At 43.4% G+C, this 27069-nt stretch overlaps 1 protein-coding gene across 1 annotated transcript in view; it reads left to right on the top strand.

Annotated features, from left to right (window-relative positions):
- LOC310642022 (store-operated calcium entry regulator STIMATE-like) overlaps positions 1-25342 on the top strand; it is a gene marked incomplete at its 3' end in the record, with an annotated part of 38665 nt that extends 13323 nt beyond the window's left edge. Inside the window, exons 5-8 of the mRNA XM_083365399.1 lie at positions 19972-20084; positions 21274-21357; positions 25066-25179; positions 25298-25342. Coding sequence (XP_083221525.1) covers positions 19972-20084; positions 21274-21357; positions 25066-25179; positions 25298-25342 — 356 coding nt within the window. The remainder of the gene's footprint in view (positions 1-19971; positions 20085-21273; positions 21358-25065; positions 25180-25297) is intronic.
- Between the last annotated feature and the right edge of the window lie 1727 nt (positions 25343-27069).

Genomic DNA, 27069 nt, shown 5'->3' with positions numbered 1-27069 from the left:
CAGGCTAGAAACGGGGTTAAAAGAAAGAATAAAAATGAAGATGCATGAAGACTAGACAAAAGAATTTGCAATATTTTTTTTTGTCTTACATTGTCTCCGTGTGCACAAATTTACTGAAATCTTGATTTAAGAAACTTTAGAAATGTAGTCCTCAATTTAGAATTACGGTATTTGTTTAGTGCCCTTCTGCGGCGAAAGTTACAATGGCCCTGAAAAAGGTGACTCATGACCATTTTTTCACACTTATGACCGTTGCAGCATCCCCAACGGGCACGGGCTCAAAATTCGGATGCTTAGCAACTGGTTCATATTCAAAATTTGGATGCTTGGCAACTGTTGTGATTCAGGGTCAGCCTGTGGGTTCGGCAGTTGGGTCGGACGACTCAGAGGAGGAGGAGGGGGGTGTTGGAGAGGTTGCTGATGATGGCCTTGAGGCTCCGCAGAGCCCTCAGCCAGGCCCCTCCCACCTGGTCACGATGGAGACCCAGCTGTGTGAGCCTGACAGCATGAATGAAGATGACCCACAGCTGGCCCTGTTCAAGGACGCCCGACGCAGGAGGCAGTCAATCGGGAGTAAACAGAGGAAGGCAATGGGGCACCTCGGAAGGAGGCAGAGAGAAGCCACGCCCTGAACTGTATAAAAGGGGAATGCGTGGGAGGGCTGGTTTGCTGAAGGCAACCGCTTGAAAAGCTCCTGTTTCATGTTTCGTGTTTGCTCTCTTTGCTCTGTGTTTTTATGTTAATAAATTTGGCAGGCTTAATTCCAGCCTCTTGCCTTCTTGTAAAAGGGGTTGTCCCTGCCTTTTCTGCAGGGCCGGTAGCAGGCTGGTACAGAACAGCAACTTCCTGATTTATGAAATCCTCCTGCATCTGAAATTCCCTGAATAAAGAAATGAAATTGATGTTAAATGTATATTGACTCATTCCCAGCTAGTCATGTCATTTAAATCCTTGTAGATGATTAAATTTACAGTTTAATGGAAACACCACTAGCCTCTCCACTCCTGGGTTAAATCAAGGCTTCCTGTATATCTGCGTCAGCATTTTTGTGTCAGTTGCTAAACTGTTGTTAAATTGCTCTTTCGATTTTCCATTTAACGCAAATTCCTGATTTCGAATTGTAAAGCACGTAACTCCGCTTAAGCTGAGCCAACACCGTTTATATTTTTTTTAAAGTATTTCTTAACGTTTTAACTTTCAGAGGAGCTCACTGAGTATAATCACCTTTTTTCCCCTTCTCCTCTGTTTTATTTCTTCTTTTACATTTTATAGTTATAGTTTTATATAGTTTTACATTTTGTATTTTGGGATTCGTCTTCTAGTAAAGCCCCACTAGGGGGCAGCGGTTCCTACCAAGTAGAGATAATTTGGCCGGTCTAAATTTTCTTTTAAAAATTCTGACCAAGGAAAAGTCTGATGGAGTTAGCAGAGATGGCTAAATTGACTGCTTTGATTTAAAACAAAAAACCAAAAACCCCACACAGTTACTTTTGTTACTACTCGGAAATTGGACTTTGTGCTTGAGGTGGAATGAAACCTTGATTTTGGGTTTTACCAACTGGATAGGGTTGTTGTTGTAGAAATGGCTAGTTTAAATAAAAAGTTGAGTGAGGTTTGATGCTTATTCTCTTATTCTACTTCACCAAAGGGAGAAGTCAAGACTTTCCTTTCTTTTTTCCTTTTGCCCTACACTTTTCCTTTCCCTTTTGCCTCCTTTGCTTTCCCCCTATTTTTTTTGTATTTTACATTATAAACTAATTAAAAAAACATAAAACTCCTGACAAAGGGAATTAGCCAGAAAGGTGCCACAGAATGTCAGGACATCTTCCTAGTCTCTCTTTGGTGTGAGTTAATTTTGAGTGAAGTTTGAGTGAATATTCTCCAGGCTTAGAAATTGACTTTTGCACTTTATTCTGGACTCGACACCTGTAGCTATTTTGACTGCGAAAGGCAACCAACCCCTGGGCTGTCAGGCCATGCCTTCAAAGCAAAAGTTCAAAACCAAGTTTCTAGTCCTTAAGATTACAGGGAGAGGCGATCTAAAGTCTTTGTAGCGTTGCTTACGTGAGTCATGAGGAAAGAGATTTTGAAGTGGCGGTCAAGGAATTTGACGAAGGTGTCACACACAGAATGCATCTGCTGTAAAAAGGGGCCCAAAACAGCATATTAGAACATAGAATCATAAGGCTGGAAGGGACCTTAGAGGTCTTCTAGTCCAACCCATTGCTCAAGCAGGAGACCCCATACAGTTCCAGACAAATGGCTGTCCAATCTCTTCTTTAAAACCTCTAGTGTTGGAGCATTCACACCTTCTGGAAGCTACTTCCACTAATGAGTTGTTCTCACTGCGATCTCTCTTTAATGATCTTCCATTGCTTCTTGTCCTGCCTTCGGGCGCTTTGGAGAATAGCTTGACTGCCTCTTCTTTGGGGCAGCCCCTGAGATATTGGAAGACTGCTATCATGTCCCCACTCGTCCTTCTCTTCATTAAACTAGACATCCCCAATTCCAGCAGCCGTTCCCTATATGTTTTAGCCTCCGGTCCCCTGATCATCTTTGTTGTTCTTCTCTGCACTCTTTCTAGAGCAGGGGTCTTCAAAGCTGGCCCTTTTATGACTTGTGGACTTCAACTCCCAGAATTCCTCAGCCAGGCACACTGGCTGAGGAATTCTGGGAGTTGAAGTCCACAAGTCATAAAAGGGCCAAGTTTGAAGACCCCTGTTCTAGAGTCTCAACATCTTTTCTGTATCGTGATGAAAAGGGAAAAGGACAATCCCAGTTTTTCCATCCCAGGATATGCAAAACAAGTAATTTTCAGAAGCGCAATAGGCTGGACGCAGAACAGTTGCTGAATCCTGGTTTTAGGGAATTTGAGCTTGACCGCATGGTTCGGCGAGACTACCTCAAGCTTTTTTCTACAAAGGGAGGGGGAGGGGCTCTTAGGTTTGTATTACCCTTGTTTCCTTTCCCCTGGGGTGCAAAATCAACAACTCACTTTCCAAGGGAGGGAAGGAAGGGGAAGAGGAGGAGGAGGACTGCAGGGTCCTTGATGTTCTCTGAGCTTGGTTGTTTTCTTGCAGATGTTTCATTACCAAACTGGGTAACATCATTGAGCAGTGAGCTGGACTAGAAGACCTCCAAGGTCCCTTCCAGCTTCTATTCCATTCCATATTCTATTCTATTCTATTCTATTCTATTCTATTCTATTCTATTCTATTCTATTCTATTCTATTCTATTCTATTCTATTCTATTCTATTCTATTCTATTCTATTCTATTCTATTCTTTCCTATTTCCTATTATTTCTTCTATTCTATTCTATTCTATTCTATTCTATTCTATTCTATTCTATTCTATTCTATTCTATTCTATTCTATTCTATTCTATTCTATTCTATTCCATTCCATTCCATTCCATTCCATTCCATTCCATTCCATTCCATTCCATTCCATTCCATTCCATTCCATTCCATTCTATTCTATTCTATTCTATTCTATTCTATTCTATTCTATTCTATTCTATTCTATTCTATTCTATTCTATTCTATTCCATTCCATTCCATTCCATTCCATATATTCTATTCTATTCTATTCCATTCCATATATTCTATTCTATTCTATTCTATTCTATTCTATTCTATTCTATTCTATTCTTTCCTATTTCCTATTATTTCTTCTATTCTATTCTATTCTATTCTATTCTATTCTATTCTATTCTATTCTATTCTATTCTATTCTATTCTATTCTATTCCATTCCATTCCATTCCATTCCATTCCATTCCATTCCATTCCATTCCATTCCATTCCATTCCATTCCATTCTATTCTATTCTATTCTATTCTATTCTATTCTATTCTATTCTATTCTATTCTATTCTATTCCATTCCATTCCATTCCATTCCATTCCATATATTCTATTCTATTCTATTCCATTCCATATATTCTATTCTATTCTATTCTATTCTATTCTATTCTATTCTATTCTATTCTATTCCATTCCATTCCATTCCATTCCATTCCATTCCATTCCATTCCATTCCATTCCATTCCATTCCATTCCATGTTCTGTTCTATCTGCAAGAAAACAACAATGCTTGGAGAACACCAAGGACACCACAGTTCAACCCTGATCTACAGATATTCTCTTCTATTGGAATCCCCAAACAATGGCATCTTCTTCCAAAGGGATGGTCCTTAGACCTGGAAAGTTCTCCCATGGTAGACCATGTAACACTGCAAGCCCTCTAAGTTCCCGTGATCTCCTGGCCCGTGGCAAAGCTGTTGTAAGGCCGCAGGGGGAAGCCTCGTCTCTCTTTTTTCTTCCCTCCGCTAAGCTGGGAGCCAAGGGCGGGGAAGCATCGTCATGGTGGTGTCAAAACATTTCCATCACAACTGAACGGGTTTGGCAGCGCTGGTGCATCTGCTTGGAGAGGCAATGAAGAATGAGACTTCCCACTCCCATGGCCGAAGCTCTCTGTGGCTGTGAGAAGGAAGCACCTGGCCCCCACCTCAAAAGACAGTGTGCTCAGACAACACAAGGAACCAAGTGAGAGAAAGACCTCACAGTATAGCTGCGTTTGCACAATACATAAAGAGGGTTTGGAGTTAACTGTGGATGGGCTTGGTGGTGGCCTGTGGGGCTCACCCCTCTATTTGTCGAGCTTCTGTTTTAATGGATTGCACACAAGCAGGAAGTGGGTTACAGTAATTTGGTTATTAAATTAAGCATGCCATTGCAAGAGAAGAAAAAGAGAAGAAAGAAAAGAGAAAAAGAGAAAGAGGGGAGGGGAAGGCAGAGGAAGGGAGGGGAAGGGTGTGTGTGTGTGTGGGAAGGCGTGCAATACTTAAGCAGGCTACCCACTCTTCTGTAAAAATAATTTTGGCATTTTAGATAAGTAGAGAGATTGTTGTCAGGATTTCCCGCTCCTTTTAAAAAACCTATTATATATATTTTTAAATCCCACCTTTATTAACTTTATTTGTATCTCAAGGTGGCAAATGTACATAAATACTCCTTCCCCTTCAGATTTTTTCCCCACAACAACAACCCTGTGAGGTGGTATGGGATGAGACAGAGTGACTAGTCCGAAGTCACTCACCTGGCTTTCATGCCTAAGGCAGGACTAGAACTCACCGTCTCCTGGTGACTGGCTCAAAGTTGCCCACAGCTTGCATGCCTAAAGCGGGATGAGAACTCACCGTCTCCTGGTGATTGGCCCAAAGTCACCCAGCTGGCTTTCATGCCTAAGGCAGAACTAGAACTCACCGTCTCCTAGCGACTGGGTCAAAGTCACTCACAGCTTTCAGGCCTAAGGCAGGACTAGAACTCATAGTCTCCTGGTGACTGGCTCAAAGTCGCTCACAGCTTACATACCTAAAGCGGGATTAGAACTCACCGTCTCCTGGTGATTGGCCCAAAGTCACCCAGCTGGCTTTCAGGGCGAAGGCGGGACTACAACTCTCGGTCTTCTGCTGACCCACATCTGCAGACTCTTGCAAGGGAAGAGAAGCTTCTGATAAGTGCTAAGGAACGCAGCTGCAATATTAACCCATCTCTAGCATCAAGGATCACGCAACCTGCGTCATCTTCACAAGTGATTTTAACTTGGAAACTCTCAGCTACCAGAACTGGGTTGCAAACATATGAGCCACCACCAGAAGAAAAGAGATGGGTGCCTTTGCTGCCATCTGCTGGTCCTATGGGGCATTGTAGAGCTTCTTTTTGACAAACCAACATTTTTCAAAATTTGGCCACTGTCAAGATGTGTGGACTTCAGCATGTCATCAGAGATTTGAGGCATTTTGTTCAACTGCATGCTTATTTTTGAAATGTCTTTTTTCCCCCAGAGCTGAGCTGGAAGTTAATTCCCCAGTGGCTGTGTTTACCCCGCAGATTGCTAGTCTACCGTATTTTCTGGCGTATAAGATGACTTTTTAACCCATGAAAATCTTCTCAAAAGTCAGGGGTCGTCTTATACGCCGGGTGCTGAAACTTTAGGGACAGGGCTGGCTGGAAAACCTGGAGTGGATCTCCCATTGGTCTGCGCAGGGAAAGCGGGACCAATTGGAGAAGAAGCTGTAGTCTGTGATTTTTTACAGGCTGGGGTCTGGGCGTCTTTCCTTCTAAAGTTGAAGAGCAGCTGCAGTCTATCCCAACTTGAAAGGCAGGTGGGGAATGCAGCAGTCAGAGCAGCTGCTTAGCTCTAAGGACACATTTGACTCAGGAACTGGGCGGGCTGGCTGGAAAACCTGGAGCGGATCTCCCATTTGGTCTGCACAGGGAAAGCTTTAGAGTGAATTAGGAAAAGTTTAATCCAATTGCACTGTTTTATGTTTACATGTTTGATGACAAACAGCCTTATGTTTATAAGTGACAGTTTTCCTACTAAGTACCTGCATGTCATAAGCATTTGAATTAAAATTACCATATTAAAATCAAATCTGATGTTTTTTAATTTTTATTTGGTGTGCGTTGGAAGAGGGGTAGTTTTATACGGCGAGTATAGCCCAAACCCTATAATTTAACAGGAAATGTAGGGGGTCGTCTTATACGCCCAGTTGTCTTATACGCCGGAAAATATGGTAGTTGAAATATTTGGATGCACTGAGCTTCAGGGTGCCATGGAAATTCAGCCATCAGCTTAGCCTGTTGAAGGAAGCAAGCCATTTTATTTTGGCAAGGAATCTCGTCAGAACGTAGAAATCGATTTGTGAACCCTGACGCAGGGATCATCGTGTCGTATGAACCCAGTTCAAGTGAGGGAGGATTTAAACCCAGCATTTCAGTCTTGCGCCAGCTTGGGTGGGGAAAACTGGAATGCCAGTCTCCATTAAACTGGGAGAGTGCCAGGCTGGGATAAGCCAGTAATTTATATTCTGTTCTCATGTACTTTAAGAGAGCGATAAATCTCTAATATACTTTCTCTCTTTGCCCATTCAAGCGGCAAGCAAAATATTTTCTCTTTAAATGGAAGTGACCTTTTGAGCTCTGCTTTTTCTTTTTTTTTTCTTTTCTAAGAGCAGCGTACAAATGGTCATTCTCTCAGCTTCTCCTCACCGCTGTCAAAATTGCTGCAATTTTTTTCTCTCCTCATTTTACAACACACTCTAAAAAAAATTAAGAATAGTACATAATCTTTGCTTAGGGACTTGAAATCAGCAAATAATTTTAGCATTGGGATGAAGGACAGCTGAGACCTCGCGTGAAGTTTGGGGCAACATCATTGTGGAGAAGAAAAAAACAAACATAGATACTCTAGTGCAGTTTTTCCTCAACTTTGACAACTTTCAGCTTCCAAATTACACCCTGTGGCACGTGGGGTTTTATAGGTAGCAATCAGATCCTTGAACCCCACCCAAAAGCAACTGTCAAGGAGTGCAGCTTGCGAAGCAAAGCTGTAACATGGATATATTGAGGCATGCCCATCACTGCCAGCGCCATTACATTCTGGACCAGTTGAAGCTTCTAGATGGTCTTCAAGGGCGGTCCCAGGTAGAGCATGTTGCAGCAGTCAAACAAATAGAGCAGAACAGAATAACAGAGTCGGAAGGGACCTTGGAGGTCATCTAGTCCAACCCCCTGCTCAGGCAGGAAACCTTATACCATTTCAGGCAAATGGCTGTCCAGCCTCTTCTTAAAAACTTCCAGTGTTGGAGCATTCACAGCTTCTGGAGGGAGGTTGTTCCACTGGTCAATTGTTCTAACTGTCAGGAAGTTCCTCCTTAGTTCTAGGTTGCTTCTCTCCTTGACTAGTTTCCATCCATTGCTTCTTGTCCTGCTTTCAGGTGCTTTGGAAAATAGCTTGACTCCCTCTTCTTTGTGGCAGCCCCTCAGATGTTGGAACACGGCTATCATGTCCCCCCTCGTCCTTCTCTTCATTAAACTAGACATTCCCAATTCTTGCAACTGTTCCTTAAATGTTTTAGCCTCCAGTCCCCTGAATCATCACCATTGCCCTTCTCTGCACTCCTTCTAGAGCAGACATGTCAAACCCGCGAAATCACGTGATGTTGTGCAACATATCAGAGCTTTTTCCTCATTGCCGGCAATGGGGTGGGCACGGTTTCCTTGTGACGCCTCCAGCCCATGGGCTGGCAGTTTGACACCCCTGTTCTAGAGTCTCAACATCTTTTTTACATTGTGGCAACGAAAGGAAGGGAATATTTGTAGCTCAGGATTACATTGGGGGGTCCTTGGTGCTCTCTGAGCTCGGTGCTTTGTTTGCGGACATTTCATTACCTAACTAGGTAACATCATCAGTGCTAGAAGGGAGTCGTGTTTGGGGGGGAGGAGAGGAGGAGGAGGAGGAGGAGAATTGTGGGGTCCAAGATGTGATGACTTTTTGCTGACTTTTCAAATGATTGAAAAACAGCTTGGGCGAATGTAGAATCTGGACCAGATTTTTGCTTTCTATTCCGCTGTCTCCAATTACTGCCACATCCTCTATCCCAGGGGTCTTCAAACTCGGCCCTTTTATGACTTGTGGACTTCAACTCCCAGAATTCCGCAGTCGGCCATTTTGATGAAACTGCAGGCTTGGATCCAGACCAGAGGTCTTCAAACTCGGCCCTTTTATGACTTGTGGACTTCAACTCCCAGAATTCCTCAGTTGGCCATTTTGATGAAACTGCAGGCTTGGATCCAGACCAGGGGCCTTCAAATGTGGCCCTTTTATGACTTGTGGACTTCGACGCCCAGAATTCCTCAGTCGACCACTTTTATAAAATTCAGTACTCACCTTACAACAGTTCATTTAGTGACCGTTCAAAGTTACCATGGCACTGAAAAATGTGACTTACAACCGCTTTTCACAGTTACGACCTTAATAGCATCCCCTGTGATCGTTTGATCAAAATTCAGATGCTTGCAACTCACTCGTACTTATGACCGCTGCTGTGTTGTGTCACGTGATCTTCTTTTGTGACCTTCTGACAAGCAAACTCAGTGGGGGAACTGGATTCACTTAACAACCGAGTTACTAACTTGTCAACTGCAGTGATTCCCTTAACAACTGTGGCAAGAAAGGTCATAAAATGGGGCAAAACTCACTTAACAAATGTCTCACTTTGTTTTTGGGCTGGACTGTGGACATAAGTTGAGGACTGCCTGCACAGTGGACTAATGCTACCATGGTTTAACCTTCAATGCCTGCTCAGTCAAGATCTTTTGAGGAACTTTGTCCGTATTTCTTACTTACTTACTTATTTCTTACTTACTTGAGCCTTATTTTTCTTAGAGGGCTAAAGCTAAAATGGCCGAGGAGTGACTAGAGCAGGGGTCTGCAAACTCAGCCCTTTTATGACTTGTGGACTTCAACTCCCAGAATTCCTTAGCCAGGGGCTGCCACAAAGAAGAGGGACTCAAGCTATTCTCCAAAGCGCCCAAAGGCAGGACAAGAAGCAACGGATGGAAACTCATCAAGGAGAGAAGCAACCTGGAACTAAGGAGGAATTTCCTGACAGTTAGAACAATTAACCAGTGGAACAACCTGCCTCCAGAATCTGTGAATGCTCCAACACTGGAGGCTTTTAAGAAGAGACTGGACAGCCATTTGTCCGAAATGATATAGGGTTTCCTGCCTGAGCAGCGGGTTGGAGTAGATGACCTCCAAGGTCCCTTCCAACTTTATTATTATTATTATTATTATTATTATTATTATTATTATTATTATTATTATTATTATTTCCACAAGTCATAAAAGGGCCGAGTTTGAAGACCCCTGCCCTATCCAGACTTTTTTGTATATTTCTCACTGACAATTGTCGATAGGTCTGGGGGCATTCTGTGGCAAATGCTCGTATGTTTGAATTCCAAAGTCCCAGAGCACTTTAGCGTCTAGGTTTTCCATTACTTGGTTTATTTTGCAGTCCCACCCATTGCAGGATTGTGTATAAACAAAATAGCAATATAACTACAGTAGGCTGCCCAATTATATGCCATCAACTCGGTGTAGAGTATTAGCAGCCGCACCCAACGGTAGTTCTTCAAGCGGGCGTAATTTGGTATATACTTGGGGTTGGTGGAATCATTTGTAATGACTTGTTTGTGAGTAACACTTTGCTGCTGAGATCCTTGTGTAAAACAACTCTTGTGGGTATTCTTGTGAGGGTGGTGACTTGATTTGAGATTAAGAAATAGGGTAATGGGTTCAGATCATTTAAGAACCCCTGGCAAAAGCGGGTCTTCTCCAGAATGACCTGTTTCAAACTATGCAGCTAGTCCTCAATGCACGACCATAATTGAGACGAAAATTTGTCTGGCTCAGCGAGAAGTTTGTTAAGTGGGTTTTGCCTCATTTTATGACTTTTCTTGCTACAGCTGTTAAGTGAATCGCTACAGCTGTTAAATTAATAAATGGTTGTTAAGTGAACCTTGGTACTAGCCTAACAGATGCAGTGATTCACTTAACGGTGGCAAGAAAGATCTGGAACAGCGTGCACGCTTGCCCACCACTTGTGCGGATCCATATCCATTTCCCCCCCCCCTCGGAAAAGTTGAGGAACTCTGATATAGGTTTCCTGCCTTGAGCAGCGCGGGCTGGACTAGAAGACCTTCTGAGGTCCCCTCCAGCCCTATGATTCTCTGTTCTTATGATCTTGGGTGACCCAGCTGGGAATATAGACATTTGGCACCCATCCCTATGTTCTTTGTTCATCCGTTCCAGGATTACTTTCCCGCTGGTACAATTAGGCAGTCTTGTAAGACTAGAGGCTGATATAACTCTATTAATACTTCTTGTTTTTTTTTGTTTTTTTAAGTTCCTTCAAGTTATTCTTGACTCTTAGCAATTATAAGGACAAGTCCCTGCAGATTTCTTGGCAGGATTTGGGGCATTAGCTTGCTCTCGCCTCCTCCTTCTTCCCAGGGTTGAGATAAAAAGACTGTCTCAAAATCACCCAGTGAGCTTCATGTCCAAGGCATGATTCGAACTCGCAGTATCCTGCTTTCGGGTCCAGTTCCTTCGTCACTAGGCCAATTTTCTAGGCAGCATTTTCAGGACTGGTTTGCCCTGGTCTCTTTCCTCTTCCCAAGGCTGAAAGAGAGTGACAGGCCCAAGGTCACCCAGATGGCTTCGTGCCTAACGCAGGACTAGAACTCACCATCTCCTGCTGATTGGACCGATGTCACCCAACTGGATTTCATACCTAAAGTGGGACTAGAATTCACAGTCTCCTGGTGATTGGCCCAAAGTCACTCAGCTGGCTTTCATGCCTTAGGCGGGACTAGAACTCACAGTCTCCTGGTGTTGGCCCAAAGTCACCAGCTGGTATCATGCCCAAGGCAGGACTAGAATTCACCATCTCCTGGTGATTGGCCCAAAGTCACCCAGCCAGCTTTCATGTCTAAAGTGGAACTAGAACTCACCGTCTCCTGGTGATTGGCCCAAGTTCACTCAGCTGGCTTTCATGCCTCAGGTGGGACTAGAATTCACAGTCTCCTAGTGATTGGTCCAAAGTCACCCAGCTGGCTTTTGTGACTAAACTGGAACTAGAACTTGCCATCTCCTGGTGATTGGTCCAAAGTCACCCAGCTGGCTTTCGTGCTCAAGGTGGGACTAGAACTCACAGCCTCCCAGTTTCTAGCCTTTAACTAATGTCTTTAACTAATATCGTATTTTCCGGCGTATAAGACGACTTTTTAACCCATGAAAATCATCTCAAAAGTTGGGGGGGTCGTCTTATACGCCCAGTCGTCTTATACGCCGGAAAATACAGTACCCCAACTAGCTGCCATGTTAGTAGTTTAAAAATTATATAATTTTCTAAAAAAATAAGTTAACCTTTTATGTGTGAAAAACTGGGCCAAAGGAAAAAGAAAAAAAACTTTATATAACTAGAAAGCAAAAATTTCAGAGAAAATCTAGGAAATAGAGGGAAATTTGGAGTGGGGGACCTATACGAGTAGAAAAACAAAAATAGAAATGCAAAAAAAAATGGCAGAAATACTTAAAATATTTAATTGTCCATTCATTCTAATGTAAAGATATATGTAATGGGGGGTGAGGTGTTACCCCCCATTGATAGGGCTCGCAACTTGGGCGTCCTCCTGCATTCACGACTCAATTTTGAAGATCACATAGGAGCCGTGGCCAGGGGGGCTTTTGCCCAGGTTCGCCTGGTGCGCCAGTTGCGACCCTATCTGGACCGAGATGCCCTACGCACAGTCACTCATGCGCTCGTGACCTCCCGTTTAGACTACTGCAACGCTCTCTACATGGGGCTGCCCTTGAGGACCACTTGGAGGCTTCAGCTGGTGCAGAATGCGGCCGTGCGAGTTGTGATGGGGGTTTCCCGATACTCCCATGTAACATCTCTACTCCGCGAGCTGCATTGGCTTCCGGTTGCCCTCCGGGTGAGATTCAAGGTGCTGGTGATGACCTATAAAGCCCTAAATGGCTTGGGTCCGGGATATCTGAGGGAACACCTGCTGCCGGCATCAAGCTCCCTTCGTCCAGTGCGCTCCCACAGGGAGGGTCTTCTCAGGGTGCCACCGGTAAGAGATTGCCGGTGGACGACACCCAGGGATAGGGCCTTCTCAGTGGGGGCGCCTGCCCTGTGGAACCAGCTGCCAGTGCAGCTGAGGACTGCCCCTGACCTCCATTCATTCCGCCGGGACCTGAAGACCTGGCTCTTCGAGCTCTCTGGACCAGGCTGAGGATTAATCTTATTTTAACTGGGGTTTTATTTATACAGGGACAAATATAATTTCTTTTAAACTTGTTTTAACTTTTGTATCTTGGTTTTTAATTCCCCTGTAAACCGCCCTGAGTCCTTCGGGAAAGGGCGGTATATAAATGTAATAAAAAAAAATAAAAAAAATAAATCTATTTCGGCTATTTCTCTATCCCAGCCGGAGACCATTATGTCTCTTTCAGTATAACTGGAGTAATAGGATAGGATATATTTTGGCACAAAAAAGAACAAACTAGCAGCATTCTTTTTTTAAAAAAACCTTGAAATCATTCACTGGATAAGTTTCTCCTTTTCTTAAGCACAGCTAATAAATAGTTCACAGATGGAGCTGGCTAAAAATACCTTGTATATTTTCTCTGTGGACAAATCCATCATTTTTCCCTGCATGTTCCAATTTAAAGCTGTTGGTCCTCTTTTTTTTCCTCTTTCCTCCCTGGACCAATATTGGACAGAAAGAAATTAGAAAGAAATTATTCCAGGTTTGTAGATTGGCTGACTTCTATTTGAGCTCAAGATATTGTTTGGTTCCTAAATTCCCAGGGAAGATCTATGGTTTGGGTCTCCGGCAACTGAACGCTGGGAAGCTGTACGGCATTGAAAAGATTTAAACAATTCACGATGGGCGGAAGCATTTCATAAAGTCATTCTTGGAAATTGAGGCTGTGATTGTTGGCTAGTTTATAAAGGGTGGGGGCCACACAACTGCCTGCAGGTGCTTTGGAGAAGAATAGAATAGAATAGAATAGAATAGAATAGAATAGAATAGAATAGAATAGAATAGAATAGAATAGAATAGAATAGAATAGAATAGAATAGATAGGGATGGGAATAGAATAGAATAGAATAGAATAGAATAGAATAGAATAGAATAGAATAGAATAGAATAGAATAGAATAGAATAGAATAGAATAGAATAGAATAGAATAGATGGGGATGGGAATAGAATAGAATAGAATAGAATAGAATAGAATAGAATAGAATAGAATAGAATAGAATAGAATATATGGAATGGAATGGAATGGAATGGAATGGAATAGAATAGAATATATGGAATGGAATGGAATGGAATGGAATGGAATAGAATAGAATAGAATAGAATAGAATAGAATAGAATAGAATAGAATAGAATAGAATAGAATAGAATAGAATAGAATAGAATAGAATAGAATAGAATATATGGAATGGAATAGAATAGAATAGAATATATGGAATGGAATGGAATGGAATGGAATGGAATAGAATAGAATAGAATAGAATAGAATAGAATAGAATAGAATAGAATAGAATAGAATAGAATAGAATAGAATAGAAAATAGGGAGTGGAGTGGAGTGGAGTGGAGTGGAATAGAATGGAATAGAATAGCATAGCATAGCATAGAATAGAATAGAATAGAATAGAATAGAATAGAATAGAATAGAATAGAATAGAATAGAATAGAATAGAATAGATGGGGATGGGAATAGAATAGAATAGAATAGAATAGAATAGAATAGAATAGAATAGAATAGAATAGAATAGAATAGAATAGAATATATGGAATGGAATGGAATGGAATAGAATAGAATAGAATATATGGAATGGAATGGAATGGAATGGAATGGAATAGAATAGAATAGAATAGAATAGAATAGAATAGAATATATGGAATGGAATAGAATAGAATAGAATAGAATATATGGAATGGAATGGAATGGAATGGAATGGAATAGAATAGAATAGAATAGAATAGAATAGAATAGAATAGAATAGAATAGAATAGAATAGAATAGAATAGAAAATAGGGAGTGGAGTGGAGTGGAGTGGAGTGGAATAGAATGGAATACAATAGAATAGAATAGCATAGCATAGCATAGAATAGAATAGAATAGAATAGAATAGAATAGAATAGAATAGAATAGAATAGAATAGAATAGAATAGAATAGAATAGAATAGAATCTGGAAGGGACCTTGGAGGTCTTCTAGTCCAGCCCCCTGCTCAAGCAGGAGAACCTATACCATCTCAGACAAGTGACTGTCTAGTCTCTTCTTAAAAACCTCCAGTGATGGAGCACCCACGATTTCTGGTGGCAAAGCTGTTCCACTGGTTGATTGTCCTCACTGTCAGGAAGTTCCTCCTTAATTCCTGGTTGCTTCTCTCTTTGGTCAGTTTCCAACCATTGTTTCTTGTCTGGTGTTCTGGAGAAGAGTTTGACCCCCTCTTCCTTGTGGCAGCCCCTCAGATACTAGAACGCTGCTATCATGTCTCCCCAATTTCTTCTTTTCTTTAGACTAGCCAAACCCAAGTCCCGCAGCCGTTCTTCCTATGTTTTAGTCTCCAGGCCTTGGTTGACAATGTCTTCTTTGTGGCAGCCCCTGAGATATTGGAACCCTGCGCTCACGTCATCCTTCTTTTCATTAAACTAGAACGACTGCCTTGCTTAGCGACAAAACCTTTGGGCTCCATTGTGGTCGTAAGCCGAGGGTTACTTTTTACGGCCAGTTCTTGCTCTCCTTTCCAGATGTTTCTGCTTCAGCGTTCCTTTAGCATTCGTTTTTGGCATTTTGGGGTTTTTTTAGCCAAGTGAAAACTTTTTGGGAGAAAGGAACGGCTCCCGTTGGCCTGATCCTTGTTCTGCGGGGCTGGCCTTCATGTCCTCAGAAGCCTCCATCCTGATGTCACGTTAATGCTGGCCTGTTAGCTTGTTTGTCTTGGTCGAGGAGCTGCACACCAAAGCCGGGCCAGCCAGGTTCCTACTGAAGCGACCCACAGGCTTCAGCAGGTGGGTGGTTCCCCCCTTTTGCCAAAGGGAGGCAGCCTCGGTGCAAGTCAGAACCCACATCTGGAAAGGCTTAGCCGAACAGCTGGGAGCCTCTAAAGCTTTTGTGGTGCTTTATTATTATGATGATGATGATGGTTATTTTTCGGTTGGCTAACTTGTTGTTCCCCTCCGAGGATTTTTTTTCCGTGCCAGATGGAAGTAGATTAGGAGCATGAAAGAAAAACAAAACACAGACGAAAAAGAAGGGATTCATTTTAAATTTTAGAATGTGTTTTATTGTTTAGGGCTATTGGTTTAATTTCATTTTAATTTTTGTATATTATGTGTTGTTTATAGTGTTTAATTGCCCTGTACACCGCCCCGAGTCCCTTGGGAGAGGGGCGGTATATAAATCCAAATAAATAAAAAAAAATAAATTTGGAAAAGAAGGAAGGGGGGGGATGCCAATGGAATTTCATGCAAAGCGCCCCCCCCGATGCCTTTTGGACTATTTATTTATTTATTTATTTATTTATTTAATTTATATACCGCCCTTCTCTCAAGAGACTCAGGGCGGTTAACAGGGCAATACGTAAAAGACAAATACAAAAGTTAAAATTATTAAAACATGATTAAACAATGCCCATAGTACAAATAGTACAAATTTAAAATTAAAGTCATAATAACAAACCCACCCCATCCCATCAGGCCAGGCCCGCTTCCTTAAAGAGATGGGTTTTAAGGTCGCGCCGGAAGGAGCGGAGGTCGGGCGCCATCCGGAGCTCTACCGGAAGATGGTTCCATAAATCCGGTGCACCCACAGAGAAGGCCCTCCCCCTGGGGGCCACCAGTCGGCATTCTTTGACCGGCGGCACCCTGAGGAGGCCCTCTCTGTGGGAGCGTACTGGGCGGAGGGAAGTTGACGCCGGCCGCAGGTGCTCCCCAAGGTATTCTGGACCCATGCCATGGAGGGCTTTGTAGGTCATTACCAACACCTTGAACACCTTGACTAGAGGGGGCTGGAGTGTGGATTTTATCATATATATTTTTAGAACATAAAATCATAGAAATCCTAAAAGGGACCTTGGAGGTCTTCTAGTCCAACCCCCCTGCTCAAGGCAAGAGAACCTTATATCATCCTGGTCAAAAGGTGGTCCAGTTTCTTTTTGGAAACCTCCAGTGATGGAGCACCCACCCCTTCCGGAGGCAAGCTGTTCCCCTGTACTTCACTTTTTTCCTTTTTTTTTTTTTTTTTTTGGTCATCAAGTTTTTGACACCTTGCTAGGCGACTGGTGGTACTCGGATGTCGCCATATCCTAAAAGTGGTACAATGGGCGAAAAGGTTGACAAGCCCTGAAATAGATAGCCCAGTAGGTGGTCAAGATGCAACATGCTTTGAGGTGTGCAGCCACCATCTTGACACCCCCAGAAAAAGGGGCAGCGCTTGCATCACAACACCACAACCCAGCTGACATACTTTGGATCCCTCCCCTTTTTTTTTCCTTGATCCTGCAGATTTATCTGGCCACCTATCTTAAATTAATAAACTCTGAAATCCTTTGCTTCCTCCTCCCTCCACAGATGCCATTAGCTAGGAATGTTCTTGAGCTAAGAGTTCCGTGTGCAATGGACAGGAATTCCTGGAGCCCTTTACAAGGAGCCACGTCATGCCTTTGCAAACCCTGGATTCAGGAATGTCTTCTCCTGATATTTCTGTCCTCGATTTTCAATATGCAAGGCGTTTTCTGTAAGAAAAAAAGATATTTTGCATCTCCAAGGGACCACAGAAATCTAGAGCTAGACTGAATTTTCCTGGACTGATTCCAGACTGCTCCACGATACTCCTACATTATGTCTTTGGATGGAGAAGCCACTAAAATTGCGTGTGTCACGTTTGGAAGGATCACGGCTCATTCTGTATCCCCCAAAGAGAACATCTGGACGTTTTCTATGTAGGTCGAAAGGCTGTTTCCACCAAAGTGGACTTCAGAAAGAACCGCCAACTCATAACAAGGGATCCTTCCATAACATTCTTCCTCGCCAGATTCCTCTTGCTCAGCTGAACCATGAATTCTTGCATTTGACTTCAGACCGGGGTGGGGTGGGGGAAACCCCGACCTTTCTTTCACATCCCAGTCCCACAATTGCTCGGGATCCTAAATCATGACTATTGATAGCAGTGTCCCAATATCTAAGGGGCTGCCACAAACAAGAGGGGGGATCAGTGGTGGGATTCAGCTGGTTCGCACCAGTTCGGTGGAACCGGTAGCTAAATTTTGTTGAGTTCAGAGAACCGGCTGAATGCACACCGCTTCCGGAAGTCAGTTCTAGGCCTCAGAGGCCTGGAGGAGGCCTCCTAGAACAGCCTGCCAAAAGTACGTGGATGCTATTTCCATAAGTCCGTTCTAGGTCCTTGGATGCCCAGGTCTGCATCCATGCAGAGAACCTGTTGTTCAGGTATTTGAATCCCACCACTGGAGGCGGGGGGGGGGATCAACCTATTCTCCAAAGCACCTGAAGGCAGGACAAGAAGCAATGGGTGGAAACTAATCAAGGAGAGAAGCAAGCTGGAAGTAAGGAGGAATTTCTTGACAGTGGGAACAATTAACCAGTGGAACAACCTGCCTCCAGAAGTTGTAGGTGCTTCATTACTGGAGGATTTTAAGAAGAGACTGGACAGGCATTTGTCTGAACTGGTATAGGGTCTCCTGCTTGAACAGGGGGTTGGACTAGAAGACCTCCCTAGGTCCCTTCCAACTCTGTTATTCTGTTCAGTTTTGTTCTATTGGTTTGACTGCTGCAACATGCTCTACCCGGGCCTGCCCTTGAAGACCATGTAGAAGCTTTTTTCTGTTACATCTGTTATAATGCTAAAGGCTAATTTGTAAATGAGATTTGCTTCAGAGAACAGGTAGTCTTTCAGCTGCAACCATAACTGGGCCCTACAAGTATGGTTTCAAGTACAGGTAGTCCTTGACCTACAACTGTTCATTTAGTGACTGTTCAATGTTACAACAGGACTGAAAAAAGTGATTTATGACTGTTTTTCACACTTACAACTTTTGCATCATCCCTGCGGTCAGATGATCAAAATTCAGACATTTGGCAAACTGACTCATATTTATGACGGTTGCAGTGTCCCGGGGTCATGTGGTCACCTTTTGTGACCTTCTGACAAGCCAGATTCTCTTAATAACTTTGTGACTAACTTAACAACTGCAGTGGCAAGAAAGGTCTTAAAATGGGGCAAAATTCACTTTGCAAATGTCTCACTTCACACCCGTAATTTTGGGCTCATAAATTGTGGCCATCAATTTGTACAGGTTACGCTGCATACGGACCGATTTATTTGCGGCGTCCAAAGTCTGCCTGTTAAATCGAGGATTTCCTGGGTGGTTTTTTTTTTAAATGCATCAGTCTGGAAGGACCATCCTAGGCAATGCCTTTCTAAGAAATGTGTGAGTGTAAAAAAAAATGTAGCTGAGTTTGCATGCGACGCAAAGCCTTTTTAGCACAAGAGGCATCGGGCGCTACCATGTCTGCATAAGTTGCTGGGTTGGTTCAGTGTTAACCTTGGTTAGTTTTTAACGTGGCATAGGTGTTGTATGCACCTAGGTCCTTTCTATTTGGTTAACCTTTCTCTTGGGAAAACCCAGAAACTGGGTGAATACAGTAGCCAGGTTAAGCATGTCGAATGAAGGCAACAGCCATTCTAAATAGCACAAGTGTGTTGAAGTCCACAAGTCATAATAGGGCCAAGTTTGAAGACCCCTTGACTTGTGGACTTCAACTCCCAGAATTCCTCAGCCAGTGTGCCTGGCTGGGGAATTCTGGGAGTTGAAGTCCACAAGTCATAAAAGGGCCAATTTTGAAGACCCCTGGTCTAAACTGACAACTTACAACTATTTGTTTAGCAATTGTTTGAAGTTACAGTAGTTATGACCATCCTATTATCCCCACAGCCACGGTTACAAAAATTTGAGTGCTTGGTGACTGGCCTGTGTTTATGATGGCTGTACTATCCTGGGATCATGTGATCCCCATTTGCCACCTTCCCAGCTTTCTTCTGACAAAGTCAAACCATGTGATCCACTTAAGAACCGCAGTGATTTCGCTTAATGACCATGGCAAAAAAGGCCATAAAATCAAACGCGACTCACTTAACAACCGGCTTTTATTTTCCTTATTTATTAAATTTATATGCCGACCATCTCACTACCAGAGCCTTGCTTAGCAATGGAAAGTCTGGTCCCAATTATGTCATAAGTCGTGGACTATCTTTATAGCCAGAAGGATTGGCAGGAGACCTTAGCCACGGTGACCCAAAACAGCTTGGTTTATTGATAGCACTTATATACTGCTTCACAGTGCCTTTACAGCCCACTTTAAGCAGTTTACAGAGTCAGCCTGTTGCCCCCAACAATCTGGGTCCTCATTTTGCTGACCTCGGAAGGACGGAAGGCTGAGTCAACCTTGAGCCAGTCTGGATTGAACTCCTGGCAGTGGGCAGAGTTTAATTCTATTTTCACTTCCTTTCAGGGGATCCACCTCAGGCGTCTGCTTGGCTTGGCCAATGTTTTCTCTACTTGGTAATAATGATCTTTGAGAAAACGGCAGTGGGTCTTGTCTTACTTATTCCTGGTTGGACCAAGGTAAGGAAGAAGAAGCTGATTCAAATCTTCTGTTACTCATTAACTTTGTTGACTTTTAAGGGACAAATTAGCATACGGATTTAAATGCTTCCTTTGAGAGGTAGAAAGATCTGTCTGTCTATCAACTGTCTGTCTTTCTATCTCTCTTTCTATCTGTCTGTCTTTCTGTCTGTCTGTCTGTCTGTCTATCCATCCTGTCTGTCTCTCTCTCATCCATCTATCCTGTCTGTGTGTCTGTGTGTCTGTGTGTCTGTGTGTCTATCTATCTATCTATCTATCTATCTATCTATCTATCTATCTATCTATCTATCTATCTATCTATCTATCCTGTCTGCTCTCTCTCTCATCCATCTATCCTGTCTGTCTGCCTATCCATCCTGTCTGTCTCTCTCTCTCATCCATCTATCCTGTCTGTCTGTCTGTCTGTCTGTCTGTCTGTCTGTCTGTCTGTCTGTCTGTCTATCTATCTATCTATCTATCTATCTATCTATCTATCTATCTATCCTGTCTGTCTCTCTCTCTCTCTCATCCATCTATCCTGTCTGTCTATCCATCCTGTCTGTCTCTCTCTCTCATCCATCTATCCTGTCTGTCTGTCTGTCTGTCTGTCTGTCTGTCTGTCTGTCTGTCTGTCTGTCTGTCTGTCTATCTATCTATCTATCTATCTATCTATCTATCTATCTATCTATCTATCTATCTATCTATCTATCTATCTATCTATCTATCCTGTCTGTCTCTCTCTCATCCATCTATCCTGTCTGTCTGTCTATCCATCCTGTCTGTCTCTCTCTCTCATCCATCTATCCTGTCTGTCTGCCTGTCTGTCAGTCTGTCTGTCTGTCTGTTGACAGCTGTCAAGCACCCAAATTTTAATCACATGACAGGGGGATGCTGCAATGGTCATAAGTGTGAAAAATGGACATAAGTCACTTTTTTCTGTGCCTTTGTAACTTCAAACAATCACTAAAATAATGGTTGTAAGTCAAGGACTATTGGTAATAATAGAAGGGGTTAGCCATCCTCCATGTTATTATTATTATTATTTTAATTCCAATTTCCCAATCCAATCTGCAGTCCTGTGATTTCCTGGTGGTCTCTTGTCCAAATATTATGCGGGCCCAGCTCTGTTGTGTCCAGACTAGATTTCTTCTCCATAAAAGGACTTTGTCTCTTTTTTCCCCCCTCTCAGTTTCAGGAAATTCTTCTGGATTACATCCCTTCTCCTGAGCTGGAGCTGGTCTTGGTGATGCTGGTGGTTCCTTTTATAGTCAATGTGAGTTAAAGATTTAGAAGGAAATGCTTCTTTCATCAAGGGAGCTGAAAACCCTTTTACCTCCTGTGGGGAGAGAAAAGGACACGGGATTTTCCATTTGTCATTCCATGGTCGCAAGGGACAAGAAACCTTTGCCTTGCAAAATATGACTCCTTTGCTTCTTTATAGATAATTTAGATGCATACGGCCATTCAGTTCAGCAGCAATTCTGCGCCGTGTACGGATTGAAAACAGGAAGGGACAAAAAAAATCAGTCCAAGCGGCAAACATAACGGGGAAGACAATTATCCTAGCAGAAACAGAACGTTATTTTAATTTATTTATTTTTTTCTTTATTTGTTTCCTGTCTTTATTCATTTTACAAATAACTGAAGTTGGCGAACATATCCAGCACAGCTGTTTTCCTCACAACGACAACGACGACTGTATGTGAAGTGGGCTGGATTGAGAGAGAGGGACTGGCTAAAAGTCACCCAGCTGGCTTTCATGCTTAAGGCAGATCTAGAACTCACCGTCTCCTGGTGATTGGCCCAAAGTCATCCAGCCGGCTTTCATGCTTAAGGCAGATCTAGAATTCACCGTCTCCTGGTGATTGGCCCAAAGTCATCCAGCCGGCTTTCATGCTTAAGGCAGATCTAGAACTCACCGTCTCCTGGTGATTGGCCCAAAGTCATCCAGCCGGCTTTCATGCTTAAGGCAGATCTAGAATTCACCGTCTCCTGGTGATTGGCCCAAAGTCATCCAGCCGGCTTTCATGCTTAAGGCAGATCTAGAACTCACCGTCTCCTGGTGATTGGCCCAAAGTCATCCAGCCGGCTTTCATGCTTAAGGCAGATCTAGAACTCACCGTCTCCTGGTGATAGGCCCAAAGTCATCCAGCCGGCTTTCATGCTTAAGGCAGATCTAGAACTCACCGTCTCCTGGTGATTGGCCCAAAGTCATCCAGCCGGCTTTCATGCTTAAGGCAGATCTAGAACTCACCGTCTCCTGGTGATTGGCCCAAAGTCATCCAGCCGGCTTTCATGCTTAAGGCAGATCTAGAACTCACCGTCTCCTGGTGATTGGCCCAAAGTCATCCAGCCGGCTTTCATGCTTAAGGCAGATCTAGAACTCACCGTCTCCTGGTGATTGGCTCAAAGTCATCCAGCCGGCTTTCATTGTTAAGGCAAGACTAGAACTCGCCATCTCTTGGTGATTGCCCCAGACTCATCCAGCCGGCTTTCATGGTTAAGACAGGACTAGAATTCACCATCTCCTGGTGATTGGCCTAAAGTCACCCAGCCAGCTTTCATGGTTAAGGCAAGACTAGAACTCGCCATCTCTTGGTAATTGGCCCAGACTCACCCAGCCAGCTTTCATGGTTAAGGCAAGACTAGAACTCGCCATCTCCTGGTGATTGGCTCAAAGTCACCCACAGCTTTTATGCCTAAATCCTGGTCCCTTAACCATTAACCCAAATTGGTATGGGACAGGTGGGCGAAACAGGTTGTCAGAAATTGTCTAAAGCAGGGTTTCTCAATCTTGGGGACTTTTAAGACATGTTTCAATACCCAGAATTACCCAGCCAGCATGTGTGGACTTCAGCTTCCAGAACTGCCCAGTCAGGCATGCTTGCAAGATTTTGAAAGCAATAGTGATGTTCCTGAATAAACATTAATGACTCCACTCCCTCATCCAGCAGTACTGTATACAATTATGTCTGGCTATTGGGCAGGAAATTGACAGGTTTATTAGTCAAATAACAGAAAGCCAACACCCTAGCCTAGCTTGTTCTGTCAAGACCCAAATTACATTAAAACAGAAACAGAAAATGTTGGTGGAGCATCTGTTAATCAGATGCTACACTAGTTAGAACAGGGGTCTTCAAACTTGGCCCTTTTATGACTTGTGGACTTCAACTCCCAGAATTCCTCAGCCAGGCACGCATGGAGTTGAAGTCCACAAGTCATAAAAGGGCCAAGTTTGAAGACCCCTGAGTTAGAACAAAGCAAACAAGCAAAATAATGCTAAGCTGCCAGAAACCATAACAGCATAGGAAGACCAGGGAACCTAACATTACGATAGGCAGGTGGTAGCTACTCTCAGGTTATACATAATGTAAAAGCTACCAAAAGGCCAAATCTTGCTAACCCACTGGAATGAAAGCTACGCCATTAAGAGAATCAGTGATCCCAACTATTATAACTGTATGTAAAATATAGAGATGGGTTTTGCACCGTTCATTTATATTTTTGTCTCTTTATATAATTACAACCACAACGGACTCCAAAATTTCCTTTGCTGAGCAAGATAGTTGTTAAAGGACTGTTGCCTCATTTTACGACCTTTCCTGCCACTGTTATTGAGTGAAACACTGCAGTTGTTAGGCTAGTAACACGGTTGTTAAGTGAATCTGGCTTCCCCCATTGACTTGTCAGAAAGTCCCAACAGGGGATCCCGTTACCCCGAGAATGGGGTAACGTGAATGAATGAATGGCCACTAAACAAGCTGTTGTAAATCAAGGACTCCCTGTAGTTTTATGTCTTGCTTCATAAAGCACGGCTGGGTAGGGAATTCTGGGAATTGAAGTCCACCCATCTTAAACTATCTAACAAAATGAAATTCAGGGGTGAAAAAAGTCAGGTTCTACATTTAGGCAAGAAAAACCAAATGTAGAGGTATAGGATAAGTCAAGGGTAGGCAACCTTGGCTCTTTTATGACTCATGGACTTCAACTCCCAGAATTCCTGAGTCAGCTGACTCAGGAATTTTGGGAGTTGAAGTCCATGAGTCATAAAAGAGCCGAGGTTGCCTACCCGTGGGATAGGTGGTACCTGGCTCAATAGTAGCAACTGTGAGAGGCATCTTGAAATCCTAGTGGACAATCACTTAGATAGGAGCCAGCCGTGTGCTGCAGCTGCCAAAAAAGCCAACACAGTGCTAGGCTGCATTAACAGAGGCATAGAATCAAGACCACGTGAAGTGTTAATACCACTTTACAAGGCTTGGTAAGGCCACACTTGGAATCCTGCATCCAGTTTTGGTCACCACGAAGTATAAAAAAAGATGTTGAGACTCTAGAAAGAGTGCAGAGAAGAGCAACAAAGATGATTATGAGACTGGAGGCTAAAACATATGAAGAACGGTTGCAGGAATTGAGTATGTCTAATTTAATGAAGAGAAGGACGAGGGGGGACATGATAGCAGTGTTCTAATATCTCAGGGGCTGCCCCAAAGAAGAGGCAGTCAAGCTCTTCCCCAAAGCGCCCGAAGGCAGGACAAGAAGCAACAGATGGAAACTCATCAAGAAGAGAAGCAACCTGGAACTAAGGAGAAACTTGCTGACAGTTAGAACAATTAACCAGTGGAACAGCCTGCCTCCATAAGCGGTGAATGCTCCAACACTGGAAGTTTTTAAGAAGAGACTGGACAGCCATTTGTCTGAAATGGTATAGGGTTTCCTGCCTGAGAAGGGGGTTGGACTAGATGACCTCCAAGGTCCCTTCCAACAACAACATCATCATCATCATCATCATCATTTATTATTATTATTATTATTATTATTATTATTATTATTATTATTATTATTATTATTATTATTATTATTATTGTTGTTGTTGTTGTTGTTGTTGTTGTTGTTGTTATTATTATTATTAAAATTGCTAAGGTTGAAAAGCACTGGTCTACATGTACAGTACAAGCATTTTCTTTCCTTTTTTCCTTTTAAGGCTGTCACGTTCTGGGTTGTCGATAGCTTGATGATGAAGAAACACAAGGAGAAGGAAAATCTGGAAGTCAGCGTGGCAGAATATCCTGAAGCCCTGAAAGCCGACGATGTCCAGGTAAGAGAGGAATCAGGACCAAATGGTTGGGTGCCCAGCTGAGCTTCGAAGCGTCCCTTGGACGTTGGCTCCGTGGAAACATCTTTCCACAGCGTTGCTTTTCCTTTGCCTATTTTAGGAAACGAACGAAGGACTTGAGAACAGGCTGTTTGACTCGGCCTGAAGCACAGTGGTGTCTGTGGGTGTGTTGGTGCGCGTGTGTGAATGTACACAAGCATTCCTTTCCCCCTTCCCCCTTTAACTGGAGATAAAGTAATCCCTGTTTTAAAACAAGCTGGAGGGGCTGCTGTCACACACACACACACACACACACATACCAATTATAAATATTTCCACTCCAGAAAATGCAGTTTAAGCGATGGAGAACTTGACGCAGACCGTTATCGCCGTGTGCAAAGTTCGCATTCATGGAACAGAGGGAAAAACCATCGCACGCTCCCCGAGCTTGGCACAGAAAATGGCCAATAATAAGCAAGAAAGCCCAAAACTCAGCAAAAAATCCACCTTCTCAATTGGGGACATCCTCTGAGCACCCTCTAGGTTCAATGGGGAGGGGGAAAATCCGGCTTATTCTTCCAGCCAGCCTTTGTTCTCTGTTGATGCACATGAGGGATTGTGTACTCAACATCTGGACGTCTCTATTTGCACATGTGCTGTCTGTGCCAAAGGGCGATAGTTAATCGGTGCTGTCTCTGCCTTCTCTCTCTCTCTCTCTCTCTCTCTCACACACACACACACACAGAGAGAGAGGGAGAGAGAGAGCCTTGCGGGGCTCCACATCCTTCAAAATGTTTATGTTGTTGCAGCTGACTGTCCCTCCCTGTGCAGTCTTTTTAGAAAAAAGTGCAGTGTATGCCTCCCAGCATACACAAAGGACAGCACAGCAGGAGGCTGATGGTGCAGATCAGCAGAGGGGTTGGACAGCTCCGGGCGATAACTGCTCACTCAGGATAAGCCTAATGAGTTAAGCTGTTGACAGCCCCAGGCATGGTCAGCCTGGTGGGAAGCCAGGATCTACACCCATTGTCACCTGAACTGGCGGGAAGCCCAGGTTTGAACTGATTGGATGCCATCCACCTGGGCAGGTACAAATAGACGCCAGGCTTCCCTGTTTCCCCCAGTTCGTTCTGTTATGAATAAACTCATCGTTACCCCAGCTTTGTGTCCGCCTCTCTGTGAAGCACGCAACTTTACAAAAAGTGATAATACCATTTTATACTGCACTGTTGAGTCCAGACTTGGAATACTGAATGCTGTTCCGGTCACCACGATACAAAAAAGCTGCTGAGATCTGGAAAGTGTACAGAGAAGACCAACAAAGAAGATTAGGGGTCTGAAGGCTAAACTGTATGACAAATGGTTGAGAATTCAAATCAGAATTGAGCTGGAAGGGACCTTGGAGGTCTTGGAGTCCAGCCCCCTGCTCAAGCAGGAGACCCTATACCAGGGGTCTTCAAACATGGCCACTTTAAGACTTGTGGACTTCAGCTCCCAGAATTCCTCAGCTGTCTTAACATTGCCAAGTTTGAAGACCCCTGCCCGGCCTATACCATTTCAGACAAGTGGCTGTCCAGCACGCAAAATTTCTGAAGGCAAGCTGTTCCACTGGTTAATTGTAGGAGGTTTATCCTTAATTTCAGGCTGTTTCTCTCTTTGATTAGTTTCCATCCATCATATCTTGTCTTGCCTTCTGGTGCTTTGGAAAATACATTGACCCCCTCCTCCTTGTGGAAGCCTTTCAGATACTGGAATACTGCTATCGTGCACACACACACACACACCTCCAGTCCTTCTTATCTCTAGATTGGCCATACCCAATTCCCGCAACCGTTCTTCATATGTTTTAGTCACCAGGCTTTTAATCATCTTAGTTGCTGTCGTCCGCACTTT

Source organism: Vipera ursinii (assembly GCF_947247035.1).
Source record: "Vipera ursinii genome assembly, chromosome: 6".
NCBI classification, from domain to species: Eukaryota; Metazoa; Chordata; class Lepidosauria; order Squamata; family Viperidae; genus Vipera; species Vipera ursinii.
This window is presented reverse-complemented; position numbering and strand designations above follow the sequence as displayed.